Below are 25,483 nucleotides of genomic sequence, written 5' to 3'. Positions count from 1 at the left end.
ATCCCGAGTTTCACTGTCCTCGCCCAAGCCTTTAGCAGTTATTGGGCGGTGATGGCATTCATTGGGCAGCCCAAGTGTGATTCAAATCCGGCGTCAGAGACAGTGCGCATACTGTCCATCCGAGCTTCGACGAGGCCATTTCGCGCTCTTGTTTGGTGCAGGTACGAACTATACAGTGCGTGTCTTGCGAATCTCCATCAATCCCACACTGTCTGATGTGGTCAAACATGCCCCTCCACTAATAGTTAGTTACTTGGTCCTAGTAGAATACACTTGCCAGTCCCGAGCCAACGGGAGACCCGCAAGGTTCAACCTTGTACACTTCGGGGGACGTATGAAGAACCAGTTTCAATCTCAGCACAACAAACGACACCTACGCAACGATACGGAACAACAGGAACTTTTCTCGCTCAAACACGCGCAACTCATTTTTGGTCTGGAACCTGGGAGCAGCAGAACGAGGTGGAAGGGCTCTAAGTTTAGCTCGGACGAGCGCCGATTCCGATTCGACTCCTCAACTTGGCAGCAATGCAGGCCTTGGTTACGCGCTGTGCTGCCCGCAGGATGCGGGACAGGGCGCCCAATCGACTTGCGTTCTGCAACCGCCATCCAAGAATAGAAAACACGAGAGAGACAACTGCGGAGAATGAATAATCAACGGGTCGGCTTCACTTGCAACAGGAAAATGTCTATGGAAACTCCTAAATCATGCCGAGCTGGTATTTGGACCGAGAGAAATGCTCGCATGCAGCTGCAGATGCCGCTTGCCGACTCTATCGATGCTGGAAGCCGCCAGAACTCCATCCCCCGCTGCACCCCTCTCTCACGGCGAACTCGCGCCCCCCGCGGCCGCTAAAAGCGATTCGTATGTTTGACACGGCTCCGCCCGGGGCGGGATGCGGATGCGTGTCATGGGGGTGGTGTTCGACATCCAGTACCATAACACGAGAGTAACTATTTGTTTGCTCCCTCTTTAGAGCTTATCCAGGAGACCCTTGCTCTCGAGCAGGAGGACGATCTGGTGCACGATGGACCGCACCGACTGCTTCTCGCAGTCGACGACGAGATCGGGCTTGGAGGGAGGCTCGTAGGGGTCGTCAACACCGGTGAAGCCCTTGATCTCGCCGGCGCGCGCCTTCTTGTAGATGCCCCGCTTGTCCGTCTTCTCGCAGTACTCGAGCGGGGTCGCGACGTGGACGAGGTAGAAGTCGCCGTACTTCTCGACCAGCTCGCGGGCGTGCTGCCTGGCCTGCTCAAAGGGCGCGATCGGCGCGGCGATGACGGCGGCGCCGGACCTCGTCAGCTCCGAGGCCACAAAGGCGATGCGGGCAATGTTCTTGTCGCGGTCCTCGCGGCTGAAGCCCAGCTCGGACGACAGCTCGTGCCGGACCGTCTCGCCCAGCAGCATGGACACGGAACGGCCGCCCTGCTGGTTCAGCGTGACCTGGAGCGCCCGCGCGATCGTGTCCTTGCCGCTGTTCTGGTAGCCCGTCAGGAAGACGGTGAAGCCCTGCTTCGACCTCGGCGGGTGCGACTCCCGCAGCACCTTGACGACCTCGGGGTACGAGAACCACTCGGGGATCTCGCGGCCGCTCCTCAGGCGCGCGCGCAGCTCGGTGCCCGAGATGTTGAGCGTCCGGGCGCCCTGGGGGATCTGGTCGACCGGCGCGTACTCGTCGCTGTCGGGCAGGTACGTCATCATCTGGAACGGCACCACCTCGATGCCGAGCTCGTCGCGGTACTTCTCGACGGCGTGCTGGGCGTCGTAGGGGCCGTAGAAGTCGACGCCCTTGCTGTTCTTGCCGGGGCCGGCGTGGTCGCGGCCGACGATGAAGTGCGTCGCCCCGTGGTTCTTGCGGATGATGGCGTGCCAGATGGCCTCGCGGGGCCCGCCCATGCGCATGGCCAGGGGCAGCAGGCCGAGGACGGCCATGCCGTTGGGGTATCGGGGCAGGAGAGCCTTGTAGACCCGGACACGGGTGAAGTGGTCGATGTCGCCGGGCTTCGTCAGGCCCACGACGGGGTGGATGAGCACGTTGGCATGGTGAGACCGAGCAGCGCGGACGGTCAGCTCCCTGTGGGCGCGGTGCATCGGGTTCCGGGTCTGGAAGGCGACCACCCGGGTCCAGCCGAGCTTGTCGAAGTGAGCACGGAGCTCGGCGGGAGTGTCTAAAAGCGCGGTTAGCCCCCTCTTTCCTGACGGTTCATTCCCATCCCCCCACGCCCAGAAACCGGAACGGGGGCTTACATCGCAGCTCGACAAAGTCATAGTGCTGCAGCCTGTTGACGGCCTCGAGCTTGCCGCCGACGTAGAACTCCTTGGCGGTGTTGAAGAGGTAGCGAATCGCGGGGTGTTCCTCATCGCCTCCGAAAACCTCCTTGGCTTCCAGCGCCCTAGTGTGCGCGTTTTTTATCAGTCAGTCGCCCGCCCAGCCTTGGCCATTCTGCCACACGATGACGCGACGCCTTGGCGTTTTTCTTGGACATTTTCTTGGACATGAAACGGTGAGGGGCTGGCTAGCTTACTTGTCGGGCTTGTAAACGTCCTCGACGGTGAGGATGGCCAGGTTGCTATCGTCACGGAAGTCGCGCAGCGTTATCCGGGCACCGGGCTTGATCGAGAGCTCGTCGATGGTCTCCTGGCTTACGTCGAGGGTGATGGGCATGCTGAAGAGGACGCCACTGGCAAGGCGGTTCTCCTTGACGACTCTGCGAGTGGCGGGTTAGTGCCTGCCCAAACCGCTGTGGCCCAATTGACCCGTTTTCTGACTTAAAACATACCCATTGTAGTCCTTCTCGTTCATGAAACCTGCACATTTTTGGGGGATCGGTCAGCCTTTCTGATGCCACTTAAGAAACCACGGGAGATAAGCCAGGCGATGGGATGGCGGGGTTCATGCGAGCCCCACCATCCATCCAAATCCATCCGTTCAACAGCGCCGCGCGCGGACTCGCAACTCGTGGGGCATTCATTGTCTTCTTTCTTGTAACGAACCTTCGAGCGGAGAGAAACCGCCGTTGAGCAGCAACTCGAGATCGCAAAGCTGGCGCTCGGTGAGGACAAGGGCCGGCAGAGTCTCTGCTTCGGCCGACAGCTCGGCATGGCGGGGCAGGTCCCTCGCGAGCAGGTCCTTGAGGACGCCGCCGTGGGGAGAATTGGCCATTTTTTCGGGTGAGATTCTTAATAAAATCGAGGGGTACGGGAGCCGAGCGTAGCGGACGACCGCAATGCCACAGAATTCCGAACGACCGGGAGCTGTGCGGCACGAGCAAGACGTGGCGGAGAAGACAGAGGGAGAGAGACGGGGAACACAAAAGTTTCTATATTTCCCAGAGTTTCTGCAAGAAAAAGGTGCCGGCCCTGGCCAAATAGTTATACGTGTCGCAGATTTGCCGCACTGCCGTCTCCGCGGGTACCACCGACATCCGTTTCCAAGCAGGCGACGGACCGGCGGACGCCAGGCGACCCGGCCAGCGGGCAACGAAGCCCCCGGTAACGGCGTTCATCCTTTTCTGGAGGCGGCCATTACCAAGGAATGAATTCGCCCCAAACCCCCCTTGACAGCGACTGATGATGCCCTTTTTTTTTTGAGGTACACAGGATTAGTGTGATTTTCCATGTCCCTTTTTTTTTTTTTGTTCAAGGTTCACATCAACGTCGCACTCCTTTACCTATCCCGAGCCCACCGAGCCGCAGCAAGCACACCGAGGCGGCGTCCGGTCCCCAGTACTCCGTACCGGCGACCGATCGGAGAAGGGGTCCTGCTAACGGCATCAAAGGGGATTATTTGAGGGAACGCAGTACTACGTAGTTACTTGAGTAATCTGTATTTACACTACGCGACCAGCTTGCGCACCGTACCAAGTGATGTCCTGCCAGGTCCGGAAAACTCGATGCCAGTATCCATAATCCGTAATCCCTACACCTCCATACTTGGTTACCAGCGGAGGAAAATGGCCCCCTGTCCCCAAGTTTCTTAGCTCCGATGACGTGCTCGTGCAAGGACCACCGGCCTGCGGGCCTGACACTCAAGTGGGGCAACCCGCCAAGCACCTTCAAGTTATCGTCCGTACACTAAGCGATAAAAGCCGCAGTACTTCCTTGATCCGACGAGGCGCGGCCTTGTCTCAGCGTGAACGTGCGTAGTGGAAGGCATACTAGTATGGCTGTACTGGTGCGGCGTATATTGACATGTGGGTGGCATCTCTTGAAGATACATTTCTCAGTCGTTCGCGCGGCAAGGCAATATCAGGGTTAGGGTAGCTCTTAGGTATTATGTGAGCCCTGCTGCAAGTTCGGCTTCCAATTACGGATGATGAACTCGGGCAGAACTCGAGGCACCAACAAGTTAAAGAGATGGAAGAGAGAGGATGCGATGACAAGACTTGCACCTACTCATCCTGATATGGGAACTAAAGCCAGAATGGACTTGCTTTAAGCAAGCCGCAAACTTGGATTTGTAAAGAGCAGAACGAAGCGATCGAGCACAGTCACGTACTGAGATAGACGAAAGAGCCCAGACATCCCCAATCGTGACCTCCTGTTTTCCATCGCCATTGCCAAAAGGTCAGAACCCGACTTTAAAGGGGGAAAAAAGGAAGAAAGGTTCCAGAAGTGGAAAGAAGTAAAAACGAACAAAAAAGAAAAGAAAATAAGCAAAGAAGAAGAGTTCATCGCCTCCCCGTCCCCCCCCTTTAATCACCAGGTTTTTGGTCCACTTTGCCAGGGATCTAATTAACAACACACCAACCGACAGTCTCGCTCACTCGCTCACTCACTCACTCACTCACTTCTCACTTCCTCCAAGACCCTTCTCAGAACTGCATTTCCGCCGATTACCGGATCTATTACCATCAAAGAATGATTTGAAACCGTCAACCGAGCCCTGCGGCCCCGCGGGCCTCGTCATCGTTGCTGCTGCCATCGCGATGGTGGCGATGATGGTGGTGGTGGTGGTGGTGGTGGCGGTCCACTGTCCCTTGTCCTGAGTTGAGCGGGCTGCCGGCGGCTCCTCCAGGCTCGGACGCGGTCGGTTCGCTTGTCGCGGTGGTGGGAGCGGCACCCTCACCGCTGCCTCTACTGAAGAACGACGAGGAGGAGGAGAGGGTTTCGGTGCTTGTGGTGATCCAGGGGACTATTTGTATCGGTTGAGTGGGTCAGTCAGTCAAGTTTCCAGACCGTCAACAACCCCTTGGGGGCAAGCAAAAGGGGGGGAGGGGGGGCCTTCTGGACGCACAGCTCAGGGGTCCGGCGGAAGAAGAAGTGCTGCTGCTCTCGCCTCCAGCGCTGGAAGTCGTGTAAGTCGTGTTCCACGGTGCGGATGACGAGATTGTCAGCGTCACCGTCCTCAGGGTCGTCTCGATGCAGGCGGACGACGAGGCAGGGAGCGGGAACGGCCCGGTCTCTGTTGCCGGCGTGGATGTCGTCCCTATCGGGCTTGTCGGGCCTGCGCCGCCCGCGGTTGAGTTGGTGAAGGGGAAGGGGGCCGAGCTCGGCAGTCCGGTACCTGAGCTAAGCGGCCAGGTGAGGGTCCCAGACGCGCCGCTGCCGGTCGGCGCCGAGATGCTGGACGAGTTTGACATGGGAAACGGGGCGCTGCATGTTGGCGCGCTAGGAACACTGCCGGTCACGCGCGGACCGGAGCCAGTGGCTCCCGCGGAGGTCGAGTTTGGCCATGGGAACGGTGCAGCAGACGTTATAGCCGCGCCGGGCGTTCCGGTCAGGATCCCCGTACCGGAAGACACCGCCGCCGAGCTCGAATTCTTCCAGGGGAAAGGCGGCAGGGCCGTGCTGGAACTTGTTGTCGTGATAGAGAACGCCGGCGCAGTGCCCGAGCCAGAGCTGCATGTCGGTCCGGCAGCAGTTGGTCCCACAGCTGTAGTAGAGTTGCTGATGGGAAAGGGCGGTGTCTGTACCGTCGTATGGGGGTTCCCAGACGACCCGTGTACGCTCGTACCCAAGGCAGCCGTCCCCGTTGGTCCGGCTAGGCTGGTCGAGTTGCTGAGCGGGAACGGCGCGGTCGAGATGCTACTGCGGAGAGGACCCCCCGTTACCGTAGGCCCGGGGAAGGAGAGGCTGCCTGACGGGCCCGTTTCCCAAGGTGGCGACGGTGCTGTCAGAGACGTCTCCCAGGTGGAATACTCGCTGGTGAAAGCTGGCGAGAGCAGCAGGCTCGAGTATGTGGCCTGTTGGCCAGAAGCGGTGCTGCCCGAGTTGAAGTCAGATGCCGATGTGCTCCAGAGAGTTCGTGAAGGCGACGGGAGCGAGTAATCACTCGTCTCTGAAGGGGCAGTCACACCCGGAGGGGAGCCATATCCTGGGCAGGTTAGCGAGAGCTTGTTCCGAGAGTGCCTCCGAAAGAAGAGTCATGGGCAGGGGATGCCTTACCAGCCCAGGATGAGGTTGACAATAGAGAATATGGTAACCAGGAGGAGGAGGAAGAAGAAGAAGAAGAAGTAAAAGAAAAAGGAGGAGGAGGAGTCTCTCTAAGTGGCGGAGGCTGATAGCCATACGGCGGATCGGATTCCCGCTCTTCTCTGGGCTCAATTGCCTGGATGCGCGTGCGGCTGTCGTCTCGTGCGCTTGGGAAGACCCTGCCAATGCGTTGTCGAAAGCTGGCCCAAAACGTTTCCTGGTATGCCAAGGTGCCCGAGGAGTAGCCCAGCAGGGCCGTGGCCCATGTTAGACTGCCAAGCAGCCTGATGGCTATCATCGCAGTGCAGAGCTTTGCGAGACCGAGTCCAGCCCTGGTTTGAGCAATCCAGATGCGAAGAGCAAATGGCTCTGCCTCTCTCTAGGGAAGCCGGAATCTGGGAGGGTTACAACCTCGTACAGGTGCCAAGGATATACAAGATATAAAAAAAGTTGATGACCAGGAAGGTGATTAAACGAGCGGCGATGCCCCGGCTGCCCACCGGATCTGGGACTTGTGTGGTAGGGGCAAGCTGGTCTGGGAGCCGAGCAGGACAAGTATAGGCTTCTATGACAGAAGTGCGGGCGGATGGGTGATATACGAACATACCAGAGAGGGAGCAGCCCATCCCTTGAATCCTCGAACAAGGGAAGGGGGTAGTGGGGGCGCTCGAGAGACAGTCCACGCGGGTACGAGGTGAACTGACTCCAGTTTGACCAAGGCAAAGGGAGAGGTTGCCCTCAGCCGCACAATGTCGATCGAAGAAGGGGTTGGTGGCCGTGATAATGTTCCCCGTAGCGAGCACTGTACCCACCAAACCGAAAACTACCCACGTCTTGGGTTGCGTGAAATGACTTCAAGGGCCCATGTAACTGGCGAAACCTAAACGGTGGTGACATGTCAGTTCGAACTTTTCGAACTCATGCAACACTGTGGCATACAAGAGGCCCGCAACTCAACCGATCCGTGGCCAGCTGTGTCCCGGAGATGCGGACCTGGAGTATGCGCTATGAGACCTTGATCCGAGAGGAGCACAAGCGGCGGATAGGGCACCGCAACTACCTGTCAGGACGGCCATGCGTCTCCTCCTCCTCCTCCGTGGTGGGGCGGCGAGAGATTCTCATCGACCCAGACGCAGGCCATCATAGCCTATCCTCCCTCTCCAACGTTGTCTGACCGATCTGAACTTCTTGCTTATCTCGAACCTTCTGACCGGCTGGTGTGAACATCGTTTTGGCGTCGTCGAATTTAGCCCCGTCCTCACTACAAGCTGCCAGGTAAAGTAAGCAAACAACGAAGCCCCTACGACAGCTCATCCAAGACAATGTAACCATGAACACAAAGGGAGCCTTTGTATTGTACCAAGAAATGGACAGACCAAAGCTCCTGGAATAGGAGGAGACTGACCACCTGTCCCTGGTCGCTGGAGACGTAACCAAACCATAGCCCTGTAGTCTCGGGACGAAGCTCCCGCCGCTGAGAGGAACAGGGGTTACACGCCGCATGCATTTTGGACGGACGAGACGGCAGTCGGTTATGCGGGTATCCGGTGTTGGCCAGATCGATGATTATTCCATTCCAGTGCCTGTTTCTGCGGCCGCTAAACCAACCCCCCCCCCCCCCCCGGTCAGCCCAGTCGAGGAGGGATTGAGCCCGAAATGTGAGCAAGCAAGCAGGTTGCAGGTTGCAGGGCCTTTGGCTGGGTTGTGCCTGGGTTGTGCCTCTGATGCGTTTCGTGCAACCGCTCTCCGCCCTTGCGCGCATGTAACATACTGTTTGAATGTAAGAGAATGAGCCTTGAGGCAGGTACGGCCTGTGGTACAAAAAGAGGAGAGGTTCACTTTCCGGCTCCGGGGACTACGGATAGGGGTCAACCTTCCTCGGCTACCGAAAGCTTCAAGCCGTCCCCAGTTTCTCAGGCACAGGCGAGTTTGAACCTAACATATCAGGGGCCTAATTCAGTCAAGACATACATCACGCCCGCAAACAACACGTGGAGACTTTCCTTGCGCGGAGACATTTTACGTTTTCAGGAAGGCATGAGAAGTGCCAAAAACAAAAAAAAGGCGTCTCATTCTCTGCTATCTGGGAGCCCACCGCACCCTCCAACCTCCGAACAGTTTTAAAATAAGCAGGTTGTGTATTGCGTTGCTCGACGACCTCGACACCCAATCATCTCCAATCTGGTTTTTTTTTTTTAATTCACCAAAGTACCAAAGCTCCCAGGCTGCCGCGACATGTCCTACTGCCGTGGTGCTGTGAGCCCTCGTTTACCTCCTTGCCATCGCCAACCCTGTACTTTCGTGTGCGTGCCACTGCATCAAGCTGAGATCATGCAGGAGAGCTACACGCGATCGAAAGGTGCGACCCTCCAAAATGCACGTTTGAAGTGGCCCTATCGGTCTGCTCCGGTAGCACTTCTTACTCGGCTTTCTTGGCCGCTTCCCGCAGCTCCGGCGCTGTGCTACCGGCCATATGGCTCTCCTTAGCCTCGATGTCAGCCGCCCAGAGCGCAGCCCCAACTGTTTGTCAGTCAGTCAATCAGTCGTCAGTAGGTGGGCCAACTCCGCGGTGAGAGGGGGGATGTCAAGCTTGCCTGTGTTGGTGAAGGAGAAGACGATCGAAGCAACCGGGATCATCTCGAGTAGAGTGGCAACAGTGCCGAATCTAGGAGGTCAAGTTCCACTCCGTCAGTACATTGTCGTAAGGGTTGGACACGGCCGAGGAAAAAAAAACACACAAAAGTACGTCGGATCGGGTATCATGAGCAAACAGGCGATAGAGCGGTATTCGTGTGTCCCCTCGCGTGCACACACAAAGTACCCGTGAAGCCAGGATAATGCCGCGGAAATGGGAATTCACGTACGCAGTATAAGGCCCCTTATGGTCCTTGAGCCACTTGGATCTCTTGGAACTTGTCCACCCTTTCAGTTGGAAGTACTAGGTGGAAAGAGTAAGCTTCCGTTGGCGCCAGTGCACAAAACAGGGAACTCACCCGATCATGAACAGATTCGCCACGAGATCGTCCTGTCGCATGTTAGTTACACGGTTTCTATCGCGCGTCATTGTCATATCTCACCTCGTAGCAGGAGGAAGGTTACGGTGCCCACAACTACGCACACATGTCAGCAATTAGTCCAGGAAGAAGAAGAAGAAGAAGAAGAAGAAGAAGAAGAAGAAGAAGAAGAAGAAGAAGAAGAAGAAGAAAGACCGCCTTCCCCCGGAAATGCGGAACAGAACGTACCAGGGACAATGTTCAGAGGCAGATACATGACATATCGAATCAGCTCGTTGATGCTGAAGCACCTGAAGGGTTTCTTGAGCGCCTTGCCCAGCCTCTGGATCGAGTCGCCGCGCGTCTTGACCTCCCTCCCCTCGGCAACGACGTCGCCCTTGTTACGGGCCAGCAGCGTGCCGTCAAACGTGTCCAGGATTGCGTCCTGCAGGACGTAGTTCTTGGACAGGATGCCCGTGATGGTCGAGCTCTCGTTCAGGATGAGGAGGGCGGTCGTGAAGACGGCGAGCGGCCCGTTTGCGAAGGCCATGACGGCGAGCTGCGGGAGGTAGGTGAAGAAGAACATGGACCCGAGCACGCTCGAGTAGAGGGTCAGGTAGGGGAGCAGCCTCGACCGCAGCGGCTTCCACAGCTCGGGGTGGCTGATCAAGTAGAAAATACCCTGCAGGTCCAATGTCAGCGGAACCATTCCTGTCGGCTGCGCTGCCGCATCTCGCGCCGAGCCAGAACCTTGGGTGGTGAAGGACCTTGATGGGATACATGTAGGAACCACTCCTCGCTGCGTCGTTGAGGAGGAGCTTGGCTTTGTCATACTCCTCTTTCCTGAATGTCAAGAAAGCCCGTTAGCTGACGAAAGTCGTTCTATCTTATCATCAAAATGCTGGGACAACAACTTACACAACCTCTTGGGCCTTATCGGCAAGTCGACCCGCCATTTTTAGGAGTTGCAAGGGGGCGAATATGTTTTAACTAATTATGGGCGTGTTAGTCAGGGTCAGGGTCTGTGATGGGGTTTTGAGCGAACGTGACTGAAATAAAGCTCGTAAGGGTGCTGAAAGGCGTCCTAGCTTAAATCTCAATCAGACTTAAGATCATGAAAATAAGTTTAGAGTTTGAAATGGTTGGTGAAAGTATCGGCTGCTCGATGAAATGGGGTTATTCATCGAGGTTGAGTGCATGTCGTCATTGGTACTGAAACTTGGCACGCGACCCGAGTTCACTGGACTAACAGCCTAACAGCCGACTTTGGGATCAGACCCCAGTGACTTCAGTTGCCGTTAATTGCTTCAAAAAGCAGGATGCAACTTAATCCTGTAACAAAATGGTGCGATTCCTATACAGAATATTAAGTTAACCCCCTCCTTACTCTCCCAATCCAGCCCAATCCAACCCAACCTCCCGTCATCCCCATGTCCGGTTCTTATAAACGTCTAGACTCCCCGGCCAAAGTAGAGCCGTTTCGAGACCGCTCCATCTGTTCAACCTGCTATGCCCAACCGTGACCAATCCCCGTAGACCAGTATAATAATTATAATACACACGTGAACGATCATACGCGGCTCTACCCCAACAGAACGCTCTGTCCAGATCCATTATAACGTGACCGATACCGCCTGGCTGCTAGATCGAAAAAAAGAAAGGTCATCGTGTCGCGTGTAAGCGCAGAATTACAAGTTGTGACGGGGAAAATTAGAGCTGCCGCCGGTTGTCGTTCAGCAGCTGGCACAGCCAACCAAACACCCCTCACCCTCTAACAATCGCATTGTGGCCCGTTATTTGTTTTATGAGTACATGGCCTCGAACAGGTAGACGAATGCGAAAACAAGGAACGCGATAGCCCCGCCGATAGTCACTATACATATGTGAGCGACCATGAGAACTGTGGATGACGGGGGAAAAGGCCGGGGGGTGGGGGGGGGGGAATGGGTGGAAGAGGCAACACTCTAGAACTTACCGACTTTGAGACTGACTCGACCGGCAATCGCCCTGCCTCCGAGGACAGCGACTCCCGTGCAGCACGCATGGCCCATGACCGCGCCCAGCGTCACCCACCAGTAGTCCTGACCGGCCGCCATGGCAATGGTCGCGATCTGGCTGCGATCACCCCATTCCCCGAGGAAGGTCATGACAAAGGTCTGCACCCAAGCGGGGCTGAGGAGCAGCGAGACGAGGTTGTTGAGGCCCGAGAGGAAGCTGACCAGGGCCCCGGGGCGCGGCGACGGGCTCCGGCCCTCGGGCGAGCTGGAGGGGCTGCGGGTCGGCGCAGGGAACCGAGACTTGGAGCGGGGCTTGCGGTTGCCGAGGCCCATTTCCAGGGCGTACGGCGAAGCCGTCTCCTTCCTCGCGAGGCTCTCCTTCTCCTCCAGCTCCATCTCCACCTCCTGCATCTCGGCAGAGACGCCCTCGTCGGGACTCATGGCGAGCCCCTCGCGGAGCAGCCGGGCCCCGAAGACGAAGAACAAGACGGCGGCGAGGAAGGTCGTCAGCCGCTTGGGAATCAAGGCGGGCACCGCGTGCCCCAGGACGGCCGAGAGGACCGTCATGGCCACCAGAGCGCCCAGGGCGGCCGAGAACACCACCATGCGGTCGTGTTTCATCGCCATGAGGGCGGCAACCAGAAAGGTCTTGTCGCCGACCTCGGAAAAGATAATCATTGTATACGAGAGCATGAAGGAATGAAACGGTCGGATGAGCCCTTCGCCGCCTTCGCCGTCGGGCTCTGCAGCCCCCCCTAGTTTGCCGGCCCTCGGGACCTCCAAGTGATCAATGTTCGCCGCGGAATCGGGAAGCGGAAGAGAGTGGTCGTGTGTCCGTCCCGGAAGATCGGCCGGTCTCTGCTACGTGGTCAGCATGATTGCTCTCTTTTGTGACGATGAGGCCTCGGCAAGGTGGGGTTAAGTTACCTCGAGCCCGGAGGGGTCGGCAGTCGACGCCCTGTCATCGGATCTATCATCGTTTTTGGCCACCTGAATTCTCTCCTGCTCGGAATGCGGGAGCGGAGGCGCTTCCTTCGGTGTCGGCGGCTTGTTTTCGACCTTCTCGCCAGTCTGCATCTCCCTCAACCTTTTTTCTTTTTCCTTTTCGCTCACGCCCCCTTCGGTACCCGTGGGCCCTTTCCTGGGCCCCGACCAGTCCTTGTCGTCCATCACGCCGTCGTGGCTCTCGGGTATCCGCTTCCCGTCGACAATCAATGGGTCTGCCGGGCGGTCTTTGAGGACCGGCAAGTCCTCCGCAGAGCCAGAGCTCGAGCCCAGTTCGACGAAGGGCCCAGCATGGGGTTTCCCGTCATTGCCGTCGATTGGCGCATCTTTGGTGCCGTATCTCCTCCCGGTCGACGCACCAGCCCTGACTGCGACCGAGTCCCTATCCAATTGCGGGTCGGCGGCGGCGGCGGCGGCGGCGATAGCAAGGGACGGGAGGAGAAGGAAGAGGAGGGGCGACTGCCTATTTCGAAGCCTCATTGTCGTCGGCTGTGTTTGAGGACCCTCGGTTACTCGTACGGAACACAAAGGGAGAGAACGCGGCTTGGCAAAGAGATAACGCGCCCGCGGGATCGGCTTTGACGAGATCAAGGGTCGCTGTAGACCACCGGGTCCAAGGCAGTTCTCCTGTGCTGCGGATATGCTCTGCCCCGTATGTAATACCAAAAGCCTGAATAGACAAAAAAAAAGTGCCTAATAGAGAACGTCAGAAAGTAAAAAGTTGCTTGAGTTGTCCAGTGGTGGTCAAGATCAGCGGCCGTCCAATCCAAGATCCAAGATTGTTTCTTGCATCTGAGCTGAGACTTTGCTTTCACCCCCTGCTAGGGGCTTGCTGAGGATTAGTCTTGGCGTGATGCGCGAGAAGGGGGAATGGCGCGCCAGTGCACACAGCCCCTGCCTCGAGACCGCCCGTGATCGCCTCGAGGCTTGCCCATGATCGGTTATCTGGAAGGGGTTAGGGTTTCATTGACTAACGTATAATCCGTACACCCTGCGCTGACTGCATGCCTCGAAATCTCTCGTTTCATCCATTCAGAAATTGCTCTTGTTCAGGCAAGGAGGTACCTGGAAGGCGATACTGTACGCTGATGTAAGAGCTTTTCGTTATGTGACGTACTGGTAAACTACTTTGTACACGCTTTTGGTTTTAGTTACTCTTCTGGTATTCGAACCCTGTACGGAGTACGGATTATTTGTAGTGTATCCAATTGGGCAATCAAGGGTTGAAAAAAGCGTGAGGCATTCATACAGTACACAGTACAACTTGTTGTACGCTTCAAGTCACGTGATTAGATGATCGGAGTATGACCCTCTTTCCTGAGCAAACCACCACTTCCTCGGGTGGGTCACAGCCTCCGCCAGCCAGGATAAATTTCCAAACAACCTCAATTGCCCTCGACGGCAACCCTAACCCCAACCCTTCTACAACGCGCTCCGCGTCTCATTGCGACATCATTCATCGAGTTCTTCCCGTTAGCAAGAAATCTTGACAGTTCAGCAGACGTTGAACCCATGTCAGGGCGCGGGAGAGCACGTCCTCCGTCGCGCTCAGCGCAAGAACCCGCCGCGGGCGCGAGCCGCCGCTCGACGCGGCAGCAGCAGCAACAACATCAAACCGCGGCGCCAGCCGGAGAGGTACAGCCGCCTCCCTCATCAGCAGAGGAAGAGCATCAGGAACAGCAACTGCCGCGGGAACAAGAGGAGCGTTCGGAGCAGGAACAGCAACCGAACCTGCAACCCGAGGCTCCGATGTCCGCGCCGGTGTATCATCAGGACATCGACCCCGCCATCACGGGCTCCCAGGATGCGGCCATGCCTCCACCCCCTCCTCCTGCCTCGAGTGCTAAGGGCCCGCGTGGGCAGACCGAGGTGGTGGTGGTTCCACGCCGGGGAACGCGTCGCGGTGCGTCCAGCATCGTGAGCATCAACAGCCATCCGGTGACGGACGCGTTTTCGTCCCAGCCCGAATCTCAGAGTATGTTCAACCTCCCGGGGCACGCTAGTTGATCCTAAGCTCACTCGGTCAGATGTGCCCTCACAGAGGGCGGCTCCTGGCCGTGCCTTCGGTACACCTGGGCCTGCGCCCTCTGTGGTGTCGTCAGCCGTCGAGGACACGCCCAGCCGCAGAGCGGCCAGGGAACAGGTCATGAGAGCCATGTTGTCACGCCTGTTTATTGCCGCTGATGACTACTTCAACCACACTCGCAGCGACCAGACGGACCTCGAGATGTGGGAGCTGGAGCAGGATGCTTACAAGGATGTTTTTGACGCGCACCGCCGGTACTACGTGGTCGATGACACCGTCCCTTTCGTGGACTTCGCCTTCGTCGCCGACACGATGCGGCTCGACAAGAAGTCCACCCTGTGGCACAAGGCCTTCAAGGTCGTCTCGGCGGCGAACCTCGCCATTCTGCTCGACGAGCTTACCCTCGTCAAGCAGGAAGACCTTCTGCCGCGGCTGCAGGCGTGGCATTCTGCATTTCCTGGCTTCTTCATCGCCGAAGGCTCGGACAACACTGCCCACGCCAGGAGCGAGCAGGTCATCGAGCAAGCCTTGCTAATCCGGATGCAGCTTTCCATCGCCACGCTCGAGATCTTGAAGAAGGATAGCCGCGTGCCGTTTAACCCCCTCGAGGAAGTCGCCAAGATCTGGTGCGATGGAGATGTCTCTCTCGAAGCGATCGAAGCTTTCCTCGGGAACAATGATGACGCTATCCAGCTGAAGCCCATCGCACCGACCGATTTTGAGGCGGCAGCGTTGGACAGGGACCGAAATGCTAATCGCTTTAGGTCGCTCTGCGTCCTGCTTCCGAAGCATCCGGTCGGGGGCCACGACCTCGACCTGACCCAGCTCCAGGACACATATCCGCTCAAGGACTTCCTGGACACTCTGCGAGGCTTTGTCGAAGCTTGCTTCGGAAACATCAAGGCATCGCTTCAGCATGATTTTGCGCCTTCCGATCCCACGTCGAGGACCGAATCGCAGATTCGATATCAACTCGAGGCCGACGCAATGGGTCAGGGATTTGACCGGTCCGAGTCCGGGTAAGTTACTTGGGTTCACTCGCGGGGCTGTGAGGTTTTTGCTAACTATTGGTCCCAGCAGTCAAATGGGAGCTTTCGACATCTCCAACCTGCGTGTGCTTAAGCAGCTAGAACAGCAAGGGACTCCAGGGTTTGGCGACGGCCAGCAGCTGTCCCAGGGTTCCTATCCCCCAGCACCGCGGATCCCCTACCCGCCAGGCTTCAGCAGCCCTTCGCCTGCTCTGGGGTACGGCGAACCCGAACAGCAGGCCGGGTTCCAGCCGAACGGCTCCATCTACGCCGAGTCGGCAGCCCAGGTCTTGGGCAGGAAGAGGGGAGCCCAGGACGACTTATCCATGGCCGGTCAGCCCCCGGCGCCGCCGGCAAAGAGGACGCGGACGAGGCGGAAGAAGAAGGATGTGCCGGAAGCCACAATGAATCCCCCTTCAACAGCCATCTCGGGAACCGCGCCGCTTGCCCCTCCTGCTGGCCAATCACAGTATCCGCCGGTTCCCGGGACGCAGGACGAGCCAGACTTTGAGGCCCTCTCGCAGCGAACGAGGGAGATCTCGGCCGCGGCTCGTAAGGTCAAGGAGCCGCAGGTCCGCTCGTCCTGGGTGTCCAAGGACGTGAAGCTGCTCGTCAAGGCGGTCAGTACCTACCAGTGCAAGTGGAGCACCATCGAGAAGGAGATCAAGGCGGGCACCATCCCCTTTGAGCGCCCGCGTGACCAGCAAGCTCTGCGTGACAAGGCACGACTGTTGAAGCAAGACTTCTTGAAGTATGTTGTCTGAACCAACCCCCCCGTCCTCCTTACGACCCTACCGTACGTTGTACTAAGTGTCAAACGCGATTTACAGAGCCGACATGGTCCTTCCGAGAGGCTTCGACCTGGTCGTCTTGGGCAAGAAGGAGAAGGAGGCCGTCAAGGCCGTGGGCAGGAACCCTGACCGCAAAGAAGCGGACGTGGACGAGAATGGGCAGCCCATCAATACCTTGTATGTTGGCGACGATGCTGCGCCGACAGCCATTCCCGCTCCTGTGCATCCAGTCAATCCCCAGCCTGAGCAGCAGCTGCAACAGCTGCAGCACCAGCCAGAACCCCAACCGCAACAACAGCAACAGCAACAGCAGCAGCAGCAGCAGCAGCAGCAGCAGCAGCAGCAGCACGCAGAGCAGGCGGCCGAGCCGCAGCCGGCGGCACCGGAGCAGGTTGCCGCGTGAGTGGCGGGAGGCCGCGCCCGAGCGTGGAAAGATTTCATGAAGCGCTTGCGGACATTCCGCACTTCGCTCTACGGTCTAGTGGCCTGTTCTTACATGTTGTGACTATATTACCTATATCTTGAAGACCGATTAACGGACATGATCACAAGGTCTGAGACCCGAGAGGTAGTGGTTCCGAAGGACTGGTGGGCTTTCATCGAGGAAGAATATGAGAAACTCGTGAAGGGCAGGCTTCGGTTTTGTGTTGTTTGCTCGTCGGCGTTACTACTGTGGCTCTATCGCTATGTATAGTTATTTGGAACGGTACTCGGTAATCAGAACTAAAAAGGTTCGGCGGGCGGGATTCATGTGACTTCTCAGGTGACCCGCTCCCTGCTTGAATTATCGGCAACCACAAGCACATAACTACTCCGTACAGGGGCCGTGCACTCAGCCGACCCCTGCTGTGGGGCGCGCCCCCATTGGCAGCACTGAATTGGCAACGTCGCGAAGTTGCCCAGGGATTCCACAACAGGCTCACACCTGCTTGAGCCCGACTCTCCCACCGTTCCCCAGCGCGACCAGCCTCGTTCTGCCCACCATGAACTACGGGAAGAAGGACGAGGACGCCGACGGCGGCCTGGTCAAGATTGACCGGACCCAGGTTTTCCAGGAAGGTACGCAGGGCTCGCAACCCTCTCTGCCGCTTGTAGAAGCGGCAGCAGCAGTAGCAGCAGCTAATTGCGAGCCAATATTGGCGGTGCGCAGCTCGACTCTTCAACTCCTCGCCGATCCAACCACGAAGATGTCGCGTCCTTCTCACCAAGATTGCCCTGCTCTTATACACTGGAGAGAAGTTTCCGACTACCGAGGCGACTACCCTCTTCTTTGGCATCTCGAAGCTGTTCCAGAACAAGGATGCCAGCCTGCGCCAGATGGTTCACCTCGTCATCAAGGAGCTGGCCAGCTCCGCCGAGGACATCATCATGGTCACAAGCACAATCATGAAGGATACCGGAGGCAGCACCGACTCCATCTACCGCCCCAACGCCATCCGGGCGCTCTGTCGCATCATCGATGTACGAGACACCACCACCACCATCCGCCGTCTGGGAGCTTCGAGCTCGCTTGTGTTGGTGCTAGCTAACATTGCGCTCTTCCAGGCCACCACGGTCCAGTCCATCGAACGTGTCATGAAGACAGCGATCGTCGACAAGAACCCCTCGGTGTCGTCTTCGGCCCTCGTTTCCGCCTACCATCTCCTCCCCATCGCCCGAGATGTCGTCAAGCGCTGGCAGAGCGAGACCCAGGAGGCGGCGGCGAGCACAAAGTCGTCCGGCGGATTCTCTCTGGGCTTCTCGTCGTCGTCGGGCAATCTTCCCGTCAACAACTCGACCATGACGCAGTATCACGCGATCGGTCTGCTGTACCAGATGCGGATGCACGACAGGATGGCGCTGGTCAAGATGGTCCAGCAGTTTGGTGCGGCCGGCGCCATGAAGAACCCAGCCGCCATCGTCATGCTCGTCCGCCTCGCTTCTCAGCTGGCCGAGGAGGATGCTCAGCTCAGGAAGCCCATGATGCAGCTCCTGGACGGCTGGCTCAGGCATAAGAGCGAGATGGTCAACTTTGAGGCGGCCAAGGCGATTTGCGAGATGCGGGACGTCACCGACGCCGAGATCTCCCAGGCCGTTCACGTCCTCCAGCTCTTCCTCAGCTCCCCTCGCGCCGTCACCAAGTTTGCCGCTCTCCGCATCCTCCACAGCATCGCCTCCTTCAGGCCCCACGTCGTCCACGTCTGCAACCCGGACATTGAGCTCCTCATCTCCAACAGCAACCGCTCGATCGCCACGTTCGCCATCACCACCCTGCTCAAGACGGGCAACGAAGCCAGCGTGGACCGGCTCATGAAGCAGATCTCTGGCTTCATGTCCGAGATCACGGATGAGTTCAAGATCACCATTGTCGAGGCGATCCGGACTCTCTGCCTCAAGTTCCCCAGTAAGCAGGCCGGCATGCTCCAGTTCCTCAGCGGCATCCTACGCGACGAAGGGGGTTACGACTTCAAGCGTGCCGTGGTGGAGAGCATGTTCGATCTGATCAAATTCGTGCCGGAATCCAAGGAAGAGGCTCTTGCCCACCTCTGCGAATTCATCGAGGACTGCGAGTTCACCAAGCTGGCCGTCCGCATTCTCCATCTCCTCGGCGTCGAGGGCCCCAAGACATCCCAGCCTACCAAGTACATCCGGTACATCTACAACCGGGTCGTCCTGGAAAACGCGATCGTGCGTGCGGCTGCGGTTACTGCGCTGGCCAAGTTTGGCGTAGGCCAGAAGGATCCGGACGTCAAGCGCAGCGTGGAGGTCTTGCTCACGCGGTGCTTGGATGATGTCGATGACGAAGTCCGAGACCGCGCAGCTCTCAACCTCAGGCTCATGCACGAGGAGGACGAGTTGGCCACGAGGTTTGTCAAGAACGGTAAGATGCTGACGAGAAATCTTTTTTTTTTTTCGGTACGCATTTCACCGCATGCTAACGAGAGAGCTTGTCATAGACACCATGTTCGCGCTGCCGTATTTCGAGCAGCAACTTGTCATGTATGTGACCTCGGACGACAGGTCAGCTTTCGAAACGCCCTTCGACATCTCCAAGATCCCCGTTGTTACACGGGAGCAGGCCGATGCCGAGGACAGGACGAAGAAGCTTACCGCAACAACCCCGTCGCTCAAGCCGCCAAAGACCGGCCCGACCAAGGGGGCGCCCTCAGCCGCGGAAGCGGCCGCTTCTGCCTCGGCAGTGGCACAGAAGTACGCCCAGGAGCTGATGCAGATCCCCGAAATGAGGGAGTTCGGCAACGTCCTCAAGTCGTCGCCCCTGGTGGAGCTGACGGAAGCCGAGACCGAGTATGTGGTTGGCGTCGTCAAGCATGTCTTCAAGGAGCACATTGTGCTGCAGTACGAGATCAAGAACACGCTTCCGGCAACGATATTAGAAAACGTGTCGGTGGTGGTAACGCCGTCGGAGGAAGACGAGTTCGAAGATGTCTTTGTCGCGCAGGCCGAGAAGCTGGAGACGGACGTGCCCGGCAAGGTCTACGTGGTATTCCGAAAAGCTCGTGGCGAAGGCGCCATGCCTGTCAGCACCTTCTCCAACGTTCTCAAGTTTACCAGCAAGGAGATCGACCCGACGACCAACGAGCCCGAGGAGACTGGTTACGAAGACGAGTACGAGGTGTCCGACTTCGATCTGACGGGCAGCGACTACGTCATCCCGACCTTCGCCAGCAACTTTGCACACATCTGGGAGCAAGTCGGCGCGCAGGGAGAGGAGGCGGAAGAGACATTACAACTGAGCGGCGTGAAGAGCATACCAGGTGAGTTTGGGAAGAGGCAGCCGTTCCGGCTCCTAGTAGCACCCATCCGCCCTATGAGGACAACGCTGACAGTGCAACAGAGGCGACCGAGCAACTAGCCAAGGCGCTCTCGCTCCAGCCGCTCGAGGGCACAGATGTTCCCGTCAACCAGACGACGCACACGCTCAAGCTCCTCGGCAAGACGGTCAACGGCGGACGCGTGGTGGCCAACGTGCGCATGGCCTACTCCTCCAAGACCGGCGTCACGACCAAGATCACGGTCAGGAGCGAGGAGGAGGGCGTTGCGGCTCTGGTGGTGGCGTCGGTTGCTTAATGAACGAAGGGGACGCATGGCGTTGAATTGTGTTTTCTTCTCCGTTACAAAATTGAAGAGCATTCTTCTTGTCAAAATGCGCGGTGTCGGAGGCTACGTGTGTGTGCGGTTCGGACATAGACCGATAGACGCCTGTTGGTCAGGATGTGCTTGGAAGGATGAGAGGCGCCAGGGTGGTAATCAAGAGCTCTCTGTGTTCCGCCAAGCCCAAGTCGCGATGGTTCCCCGTTGGCTTCGAGTGACCCCGGGTTTTGGGGTTGCAAAGATTATCGATAAGGCAAGTGACTAAACTGCTTTGCGACGGGGGCGGTGAATGGAAAAGTGGAGACAGTGACGATATCGTCGGAACTTTTTAACCTGTGACCAGGGACAATAGGTAAAAAGGCTCAGCAGGTCGAGCAGTTCAAGCAACAGCGGGTGTTTAAAGACATGTTCGGACGAGCTTCTTTGGACCAAGCCGACTATCATGATGGAGGGTAGGCGGAGGTTGTGTATGATGCAGGGTCCGTTCTAGTTATTTCGTCCCGATATTCCGTCGCGCGAGATCGAACTTGGAAACCAGACCTGACGCGCCGCAAGGCGACCGCGCCGAGCGGGTTAAAAAAAAAATACAAGGTCAAGCTTCCGATCGGCGTCTTGACGATCCACAGTGTTTGTTCCACCATTTTCTTCCCCGCCATTACGGAACTTAAATAAATACCAATTCCGTCCCCTCTTGTTTGGGTTTCCAGGTCGTTTATCCAAAGTCTCCGCGAAGGTACAAGTCGGCGACAAATTCTTCTCAGCAACGGCGCGCGCCCCAAGAGCAGCAAGCGGGCGGCTCTCTAACAACAGCTTTCAGCCAGGCACGCTAGATCGCAGGGAAAAAAAAAAAAAAAAGAGAGAAAAAAACACCCTAGCTCGGGAAGAAGAAGATACTGGGAAGGCAGCTAGACCACCCGCGGCCAAGATGGTTTACGTACGGCAGGAGTACTTGCCCAACCTGCGGCAATACAAGTATTCCGGCGTCGACCACTCGCTGCTGTCGCGCTACGTGCTGAAGCCCTTCTATACCAATGTCGTCATCAAGTGCTTCCCCATGAGCATGGCGCCGAACCTCATCACCCTGACGGGGTTCATGTTCGTTGTCACCAACTTCCTGACCCTGCTCTGGTACAACCCGACTCTGGACCAGGACTGCCCGCCCTGGGTCTACTACAGCTGGGCTGCCGGCCTGTTCCTGTACCAGACCTTTGACGCCGTGGACGGGACGCAAGCGTAGGTGTTTGATCTCCCCAAGGTTGTTGCAGGAGAGCGCTCGCTTGCTAACCGTGGTCGTTTTTTTTTTTTTTTTTCTTTTTTTCCCGGTATAGTCGGCGCACCCACCAGTCCGGCCCGCTCGGCGAGCTCTTCGACCACGGCGTCGACGCCCTCAACACCGCGCTCGAGGTCATCATCTTCGCCGCCGCTACCAACATGGGCCAGAGCTGGAAGACGGTCGCGACCCTCTTCGCCAGCCTGCTCACCTTCTACGTCCAGACCTGGGACGAGTACCACACCAAGACGCTCACCCTGGGCATCATCAACGGCCCCGTCGAGGGCATCCTGACCGTGGTCGTCGTCTACGCCCTGACCGGCTACCTGGGCGGCGCCTCCTTCTGGAACCGGGGCATGCTCGCGACCATCGGCGTCCCCGAGACGGTCGGCGGCCTGACGATCCCCCCGGCCGTCTACAGGCTCTCCTTTACCGAGTGGTACATGGTCCAGGGCGCCGTCGTGCTCGTCTACAACACGGTCGAGTCGGCCCGCAACGTGATCCGCGCCCGGCGCGCCCGCGGCGACCGCTCGCGGCACGCGCTCGTCGGGCTGGCCCCCTTCGGCCTCACCTGGGCCCTCATCGCCGCCTACCTGTACCTGCAGCCGACCATCCTGCACGGCCACCTCGTCCCCTTCGCCGTCTTCGCCGGCATCGTCAACGCCTACTCGGTCGGCCAGATGATCACGGCGCACCTGGTCAAGCTGCCCTTCCCGTACTGCAACGTCCTGGTCTTCCCGCTGGCCCTGGGCGTCCTCGACTCCCTCGGCCCCGTCCTGCTGCGCCACAGCCCCGTCCCGGGCCTCGGCTGGCCCTCGGCCCTCGGCGACGGCGTCTACCAGGTCGCCTTCATGTTCTGCATGCTGGGCATGGCCGTCGGCGTGTACGGCAGCTTCGTCGTCGACGTCATCGTCACCATCTGCGACTACCTCGACATCTGGTGCCTGACCATCAAGCATCCCTGGGTAGAGGGCCGCGACGGGGACGCGTCGAAGCAGCTGAACGGCGAGGCAGTGGCCGCGGCCGAGAAAAAGAGGCAATAAATAAACTACGTACAAAAGGAAAAAAAGGAATTTTCCCCTGTCCCAGATTTGGCGAAGGGATATATATATGCCAGCCAACCAACCAAGGCACCTGCAGCATGGGAGGAAAGTAGAAACACGAGCTCTTGGTGTAATTAATGATGCTGCTGCTCACGAGGGGCCTTGGCCGGGAACTGGCTGCAGAGTTCAGCTGTAACGGATGTACGAGGGGGGGGAAGGTAATCGATGGCGCTCACGGCTCGTCATGTCACGAGAGGGCCCAGCAAATGCTCAGAGGGTTTTTGAACATGACTTGGACGGCTTTTTACGGCGTTGTTCTGGAACAAAGCATGGCAAGCACGGACGGTACGGTATGAATACCTTGGTATGTATATGTATAGAACGGCGGCAGCGGGGTCTTCACGGCACAGGCGTATGATGGGACGTCGTTTTCTTTTAGTTCCGACTTACTCTTGCCGTTCCTCGGGTCGTTCGAGTTTTTTTTTTTTTTTTTTTTTTTTTTTTTTTTTTTTTTGCTTGTGAAGGATAGAAGGAGCTTGGCTCCATTCCGCAGTAACGCAGGGTAATGAGATGAAGATTTATCAGTCATGGCATCGTATGTATGTATAAGTGAGTTGTCTTTCTGAGTGGTTGACATTTGAATTGTCCTGACATGCTGATCTCATAACCCATGAAATATCCAAAACCTTCCCAGTCGAGACCCGAGATTCCAATTTCTGAAACATTGAGAGGGCCGTTAATCCTCGTTCGCTTCGACCTCCAAGACAACAAGCAGAGGCCTGCAACACGTCTAGGCCTCGGTAACTTAACTCGCTTCGTAGGTGTTCGGACAACTCCGACAAGAAGCATCACCCGGGGGGGATCATGCACTTTGGCCCGCGTGAGGTGGCCGTCGAGCAGAAAAACGCCCCGATCGGCCCCGTTTGGAAGGCCGCCAACATGCCCCTGAAAGCGAGCGAGCTGCTTAATGGCGCCAAGAGCGTCAGCATCAGCATGTGGGCTGCCCGTGGCGGCGGCAACTAAGTCCCCCCAATAGTCATCTCGTCGTTGTCATCGTCGTCACATCATCGGGGTGCTTATGGTATGCCCCGGGTTGCGCTGATATGGGGTCCCGAAAGGCAGAAGACCGGGTCGGCGCCCCGAAGGCGCGAACTCTTATCAGAGTTCTCTCTTTGGGTCCCACTTATATCAGCTCATCGCTGTTCCCCGCCACGCTCTGCTCGATGGCTTGGATTATCGCACTCTCCTCGAACACGGGACCCTGGCCGTCGCACTTGGCCTGGGGTCTCAGGCGCTCGCTGACGGCCTCGACATCGACGAGCCCCCGCTTGAATAGCTCGTGGTTGATGATGAAATCCCACGTGGCCCCCGCCGCAAGCAGGCGTTCGCCTTTCTCGCTCGTGACTATTCTGTGGCTCGGCGTCTTGTTGGCGTGGCCCTGGAGGACGTTGCTGTAGAAGTCGCTTGGGCTGTAGGTCATTGGCCCGGTAGTCGTCGGCGCGGCGGCCGCCGGGGACCCTGCATTCGCCGCCACCATTGACGTCGCTCGCAGGATCTCGTTCTCCGTCTCCATCCTCTGCAGGTCGCGTTTCAGCCGCTCGTTCTCGGACGCGGCCTCGTTCTGGGCCTGCTCGAGCTCCTGCAGCCGGTTCTCGAGATCCCTCACATGGCGCTCCTTGCGCTCCCGGAATGCACGTTGGCTGCGACGGGAGTTAGCGAGCCGTTACTGTTCCAGCCTTTTCTCCCTCCCCACGAGAAGCAAATGCACGATCGACGGGTGAACCAAAGTGTGCGCGCAACACAGGGCGGGATTTGGGGGGGTGGGGTGGCGAGTGGATCGTGTTTGCTGCCAACTTACGCTGCACGATTCTGGGCCTTGCGCCTCGACTGGGCAGGGGTTAGGTCATCGTCCTCCGAGTTCGAGTTTGGTTTGCGACCTGCGTCCTCAGTTTCGACTTTGGAGACGGGGAGAACCTCGGGGGTGGGTCCGGTTTGGTGGACAGCACCAGCACCGTTCACCGGAGCCCCTGCGGCATGCACCGGGAGTTGTCCCGGGGGCGTGGGCGGCCCCGGGAAGGAGGGAGCAGGATTGAAGTGCACGTAGCCATCGAAGTTCTGGAACTGTTCGGCAGGTATTCCGTTGGGATACTGGTCGAAGATTTCCTGAGTAATGATTGTGTAAGCCTGTCGTCCCGCAATCGATGCGCGCTCCCGCCACTCGCAGCCATCGAAATGCGGAGCCTAGCAGCTTGGAGGCAGGACACGAAAACGAGTCCCATCGACTGCCTAGCGGGTACAAAAACCGAGGGGCCCCCTCCGCGTCTCAGCTGCAGTCGTTTCGTTGCCCCTATCACGAAACTGCAGTCATGCGGCTACGAGTATTGAGGATAAATCGGTCGCAACCTACCGGAGGAGATTTGGTGTTGAAGTCTTCCGACGCCACCGAGTTGGAGTGAGACGGCGTCGGCGGAACGGGAGCTCCCATGAATTGGTAGGGCGGAGCGCCCGGGAAAAACGCAGTGTGCGAGTAGTCCATGGTAACGGATCAGAACTGTCTAAATTCTCTCTCGTTCGCTGCCTTGTGTCAGTTGGATGGAAAGGAGTGTGGGAACGACGACGACAAGAGCGAGACCTACTGGTGAGCGAGGCGAGCCTAATGGACTGGGACTGGACCGGACTGGCTGGGCGAGAGAGTTTAGGTGGGTAAGGTTGTATCCTCTGGAGATTCTGGAGCACGAGCGGTCAGCAGGGGGACCGGTTAAGCTTTAGGCTGTCAGACGCCCTGGGGGCGAGCCTGGACAGGTTAGATTCAGTTGGGCAAAG

The 25,483-nt window shown here is 57.9% G+C and overlaps 8 protein-coding genes across 8 annotated transcripts; 4 read left to right on the top strand and 4 right to left on the bottom strand.

The window, feature by feature from the left end:
- Positions 1 to 796: 796 nt before the first annotated feature.
- MYCTH_2298190 (uncharacterized protein) lies at positions 797 to 3,428 on the bottom strand. Its single transcript, XM_003660143.1, has 5 exons — positions 2,996 to 3,428; positions 2,782 to 2,809; positions 2,527 to 2,709; positions 2,249 to 2,394; positions 797 to 2,169 (listed from the first exon to the last, which is right to left on the bottom strand). The coding sequence occupies exons 1-5, from the start codon at positions 3,162 to 3,164 to the stop codon at positions 974 to 976; spliced, it is 1,722 nt and encodes a 573-aa protein (XP_003660191.1). The 5' UTR covers positions 3,165 to 3,428; the 3' UTR covers positions 797 to 973.
- Positions 3,429 to 4,929: 1,501 nt separating this feature from the next.
- MYCTH_2107631 (uncharacterized protein) lies at positions 4,930 to 6,271 on the top strand (the record flags this gene model as incomplete). Its single annotated transcript, XM_003660142.1, has 3 exons — positions 4,930 to 4,975; positions 5,019 to 5,141; positions 5,304 to 6,271. 3 exons carry the CDS (start codon positions 4,930 to 4,932, stop codon positions 6,269 to 6,271), a joined length of 1,137 nt encoding a protein of 378 aa, XP_003660190.1.
- A 2,167-nt stretch (positions 6,272 to 8,438) lies between these two features.
- Positions 8,439 to 10,617, bottom strand: MYCTH_2298183 (uncharacterized protein). The gene is made up of 8 exons (XM_003660141.1): positions 10,327 to 10,617; positions 10,176 to 10,251; positions 9,658 to 10,090; positions 9,493 to 9,525; positions 9,409 to 9,440; positions 9,280 to 9,353; positions 9,010 to 9,080; positions 8,439 to 8,935 (listed from the first exon to the last, which is right to left on the bottom strand). Exons 1-8 carry the CDS (start codon positions 10,362 to 10,364, stop codon positions 8,835 to 8,837), a joined length of 858 nt encoding a protein of 285 aa, XP_003660189.1. The 5' UTR covers positions 10,365 to 10,617; the 3' UTR covers positions 8,439 to 8,834.
- A 119-nt stretch (positions 10,618 to 10,736) lies between these two features.
- On the bottom strand, positions 10,737 to 13,152 carry MYCTH_2085975 (uncharacterized protein). The gene is made up of 3 exons (XM_003660140.1): positions 12,333 to 13,152; positions 11,384 to 12,263; positions 10,737 to 11,281 (listed from the first exon to the last, which is right to left on the bottom strand). The coding sequence occupies exons 1-3, from the start codon at positions 12,888 to 12,890 to the stop codon at positions 11,211 to 11,213; spliced, it is 1,509 nt and encodes a 502-aa protein (XP_003660188.1). The 5' UTR covers positions 12,891 to 13,152; the 3' UTR covers positions 10,737 to 11,210.
- Positions 13,153 to 13,788: 636 nt separating this feature from the next.
- On the top strand, positions 13,789 to 17,045 carry MYCTH_2298170 (uncharacterized protein). Its single transcript, XM_003660139.1, has 4 exons — positions 13,789 to 14,385; positions 14,438 to 15,455; positions 15,514 to 16,215; positions 16,295 to 17,045. Exons 1-4 carry the CDS (start codon positions 13,923 to 13,925, stop codon positions 16,656 to 16,658), a joined length of 2,547 nt encoding a protein of 848 aa, XP_003660187.1. The 5' UTR covers positions 13,789 to 13,922; the 3' UTR covers positions 16,659 to 17,045.
- Positions 17,046 to 17,112: 67 nt separating this feature from the next.
- On the top strand, positions 17,113 to 20,466 carry MYCTH_2298167 (uncharacterized protein). The gene is made up of 5 exons (XM_003660138.1): positions 17,113 to 17,314; positions 17,406 to 17,716; positions 17,801 to 19,115; positions 19,192 to 20,010; positions 20,091 to 20,466. Exons 1-5 carry the CDS (start codon positions 17,239 to 17,241, stop codon positions 20,321 to 20,323), a joined length of 2,754 nt encoding a protein of 917 aa, XP_003660186.1. The 5' UTR covers positions 17,113 to 17,238; the 3' UTR covers positions 20,324 to 20,466.
- A 680-nt stretch (positions 20,467 to 21,146) lies between these two features.
- MYCTH_2298163 (uncharacterized protein) lies at positions 21,147 to 22,843 on the top strand. Its single transcript, XM_003660137.1, has 2 exons — positions 21,147 to 21,580; positions 21,676 to 22,843. Exons 1-2 carry the CDS (start codon positions 21,273 to 21,275, stop codon positions 22,658 to 22,660), a joined length of 1,293 nt encoding a protein of 430 aa, XP_003660185.1. The 5' UTR covers positions 21,147 to 21,272; the 3' UTR covers positions 22,661 to 22,843.
- Positions 22,844 to 23,726: 883 nt separating this feature from the next.
- Positions 23,727 to 25,483, bottom strand: MYCTH_2298160 (uncharacterized protein). Its single transcript, XM_003660136.1, has 4 exons — positions 25,297 to 25,483; positions 25,068 to 25,234; positions 24,519 to 24,823; positions 23,727 to 24,360 (listed from the first exon to the last, which is right to left on the bottom strand). The coding sequence occupies exons 2-4, from the start codon at positions 25,194 to 25,196 to the stop codon at positions 23,844 to 23,846; spliced, it is 951 nt and encodes a 316-aa protein (XP_003660184.1). The 5' UTR covers positions 25,197 to 25,234; positions 25,297 to 25,483; the 3' UTR covers positions 23,727 to 23,843.

The sequence above is a fragment of the Thermothelomyces thermophilus genome, chromosome 1 (assembly GCF_000226095.1).
Source record: "Thermothelomyces thermophilus ATCC 42464 chromosome 1, complete sequence".
Taxonomy (NCBI): Eukaryota; Fungi; Ascomycota; class Sordariomycetes; order Sordariales; family Chaetomiaceae; genus Thermothelomyces; species Thermothelomyces thermophilus.
The sequence above is the reverse complement of the archived record's forward strand: the minus strand, read 5'-3'. Positions and strand labels throughout refer to the sequence as shown.

Coding starts and splice junctions, on each gene's coding strand:
- MYCTH_2298190 (XM_003660143.1), bottom strand. CDS start 3,164: ATGGCCAATTCTCCCCACGGCGGCGTCCTCAAGGACCTGCTCGCGAGG. Junction 2,810..2,995: donor CGGTTTCTCTCCGCTCGAAG/GTTCGTTACAAG, acceptor AAAAATGTGCAG/GTTTCATGAACGAGAAGGAC. Junction 2,395..2,526: donor GACGTTTACAAGCCCGACAA/GTAAGCTAGCCA, acceptor CGCGCACACTAG/GGCGCTGGAAGCCAAGGAGG.
- MYCTH_2298183 (XM_003660141.1), bottom strand. CDS start 10,364: ATGGCGGGTCGACTTGCCGATAAGGCCCAAGAGGTTGT. Junction 10,252..10,326: donor GATAAGGCCCAAGAGGTTGT/GTAAGTTGTTGT, acceptor CTTGACATTCAG/GAAAGAGGAGTATGACAAAG. Junction 10,091..10,175: donor CCTACATGTATCCCATCAAG/GTCCTTCACCAC, acceptor TTGGACCTGCAG/GGTATTTTCTACTTGATCAG.
- MYCTH_2085975 (XM_003660140.1), bottom strand. CDS start 12,890: ATGAGGCTTCGAAATAGGCAGTCGCCCCTCCTCTTCCTTCTCCTCCCG. Junction 12,264..12,332: donor CCGACCCCTCCGGGCTCGAG/GTAACTTAACCC, acceptor ACCACGTAGCAG/AGACCGGCCGATCTTCCGGG. Junction 11,282..11,383: donor TCGAGTCAGTCTCAAAGTCG/GTAAGTTCTAGA, acceptor ACATATGTATAG/TGACTATCGGCGGGGCTATC.
- MYCTH_2298170 (XM_003660139.1), top strand. CDS start 13,923: ATGTCAGGGCGCGGGAGAGCACGTCCTCCGTCGCGCTCAGCGCAAGAA. Junction 15,456..15,513: donor TTTGACCGGTCCGAGTCCGG/GTAAGTTACTTG, acceptor TATTGGTCCCAG/CAGTCAAATGGGAGCTTTCG. Junction 16,216..16,294: donor TTGAAGCAAGACTTCTTGAA/GTATGTTGTCTG, acceptor CGCGATTTACAG/AGCCGACATGGTCCTTCCGA.
- MYCTH_2298167 (XM_003660138.1), top strand. CDS start 17,239: ATGAACTACGGGAAGAAGGACGAGGACGCCGACGGCGGCCTGGTCAAG. Junction 17,717..17,800: donor CGCTCTGTCGCATCATCGAT/GTACGAGACACC, acceptor GCGCTCTTCCAG/GCCACCACGGTCCAGTCCAT. Junction 19,116..19,191: donor CACGAGGTTTGTCAAGAACG/GTAAGATGCTGA, acceptor AGCTTGTCATAG/ACACCATGTTCGCGCTGCCG.
- MYCTH_2298163 (XM_003660137.1), top strand. CDS start 21,273: ATGGTTTACGTACGGCAGGAGTACTTGCCCAACCTGCGGCAATACAAG. Junction 21,581..21,675: donor GCCGTGGACGGGACGCAAGC/GTAGGTGTTTGA, acceptor TTCCCGGTATAG/TCGGCGCACCCACCAGTCCG.
- MYCTH_2298160 (XM_003660136.1), bottom strand. CDS start 25,196: ATGGACTACTCGCACACTGCGTTTTTCCCGGGCGCTCCGCCCTACCAA. Junction 24,824..25,067: donor TCAACACCAAATCTCCTCCG/GTAGGTTGCGAC, acceptor ATCATTACTCAG/GAAATCTTCGACCAGTATCC. Junction 24,361..24,518: donor AAGGCCCAGAATCGTGCAGC/GTAAGTTGGCAG, acceptor CTCCCGTCGCAG/CCAACGTGCATTCCGGGAGC.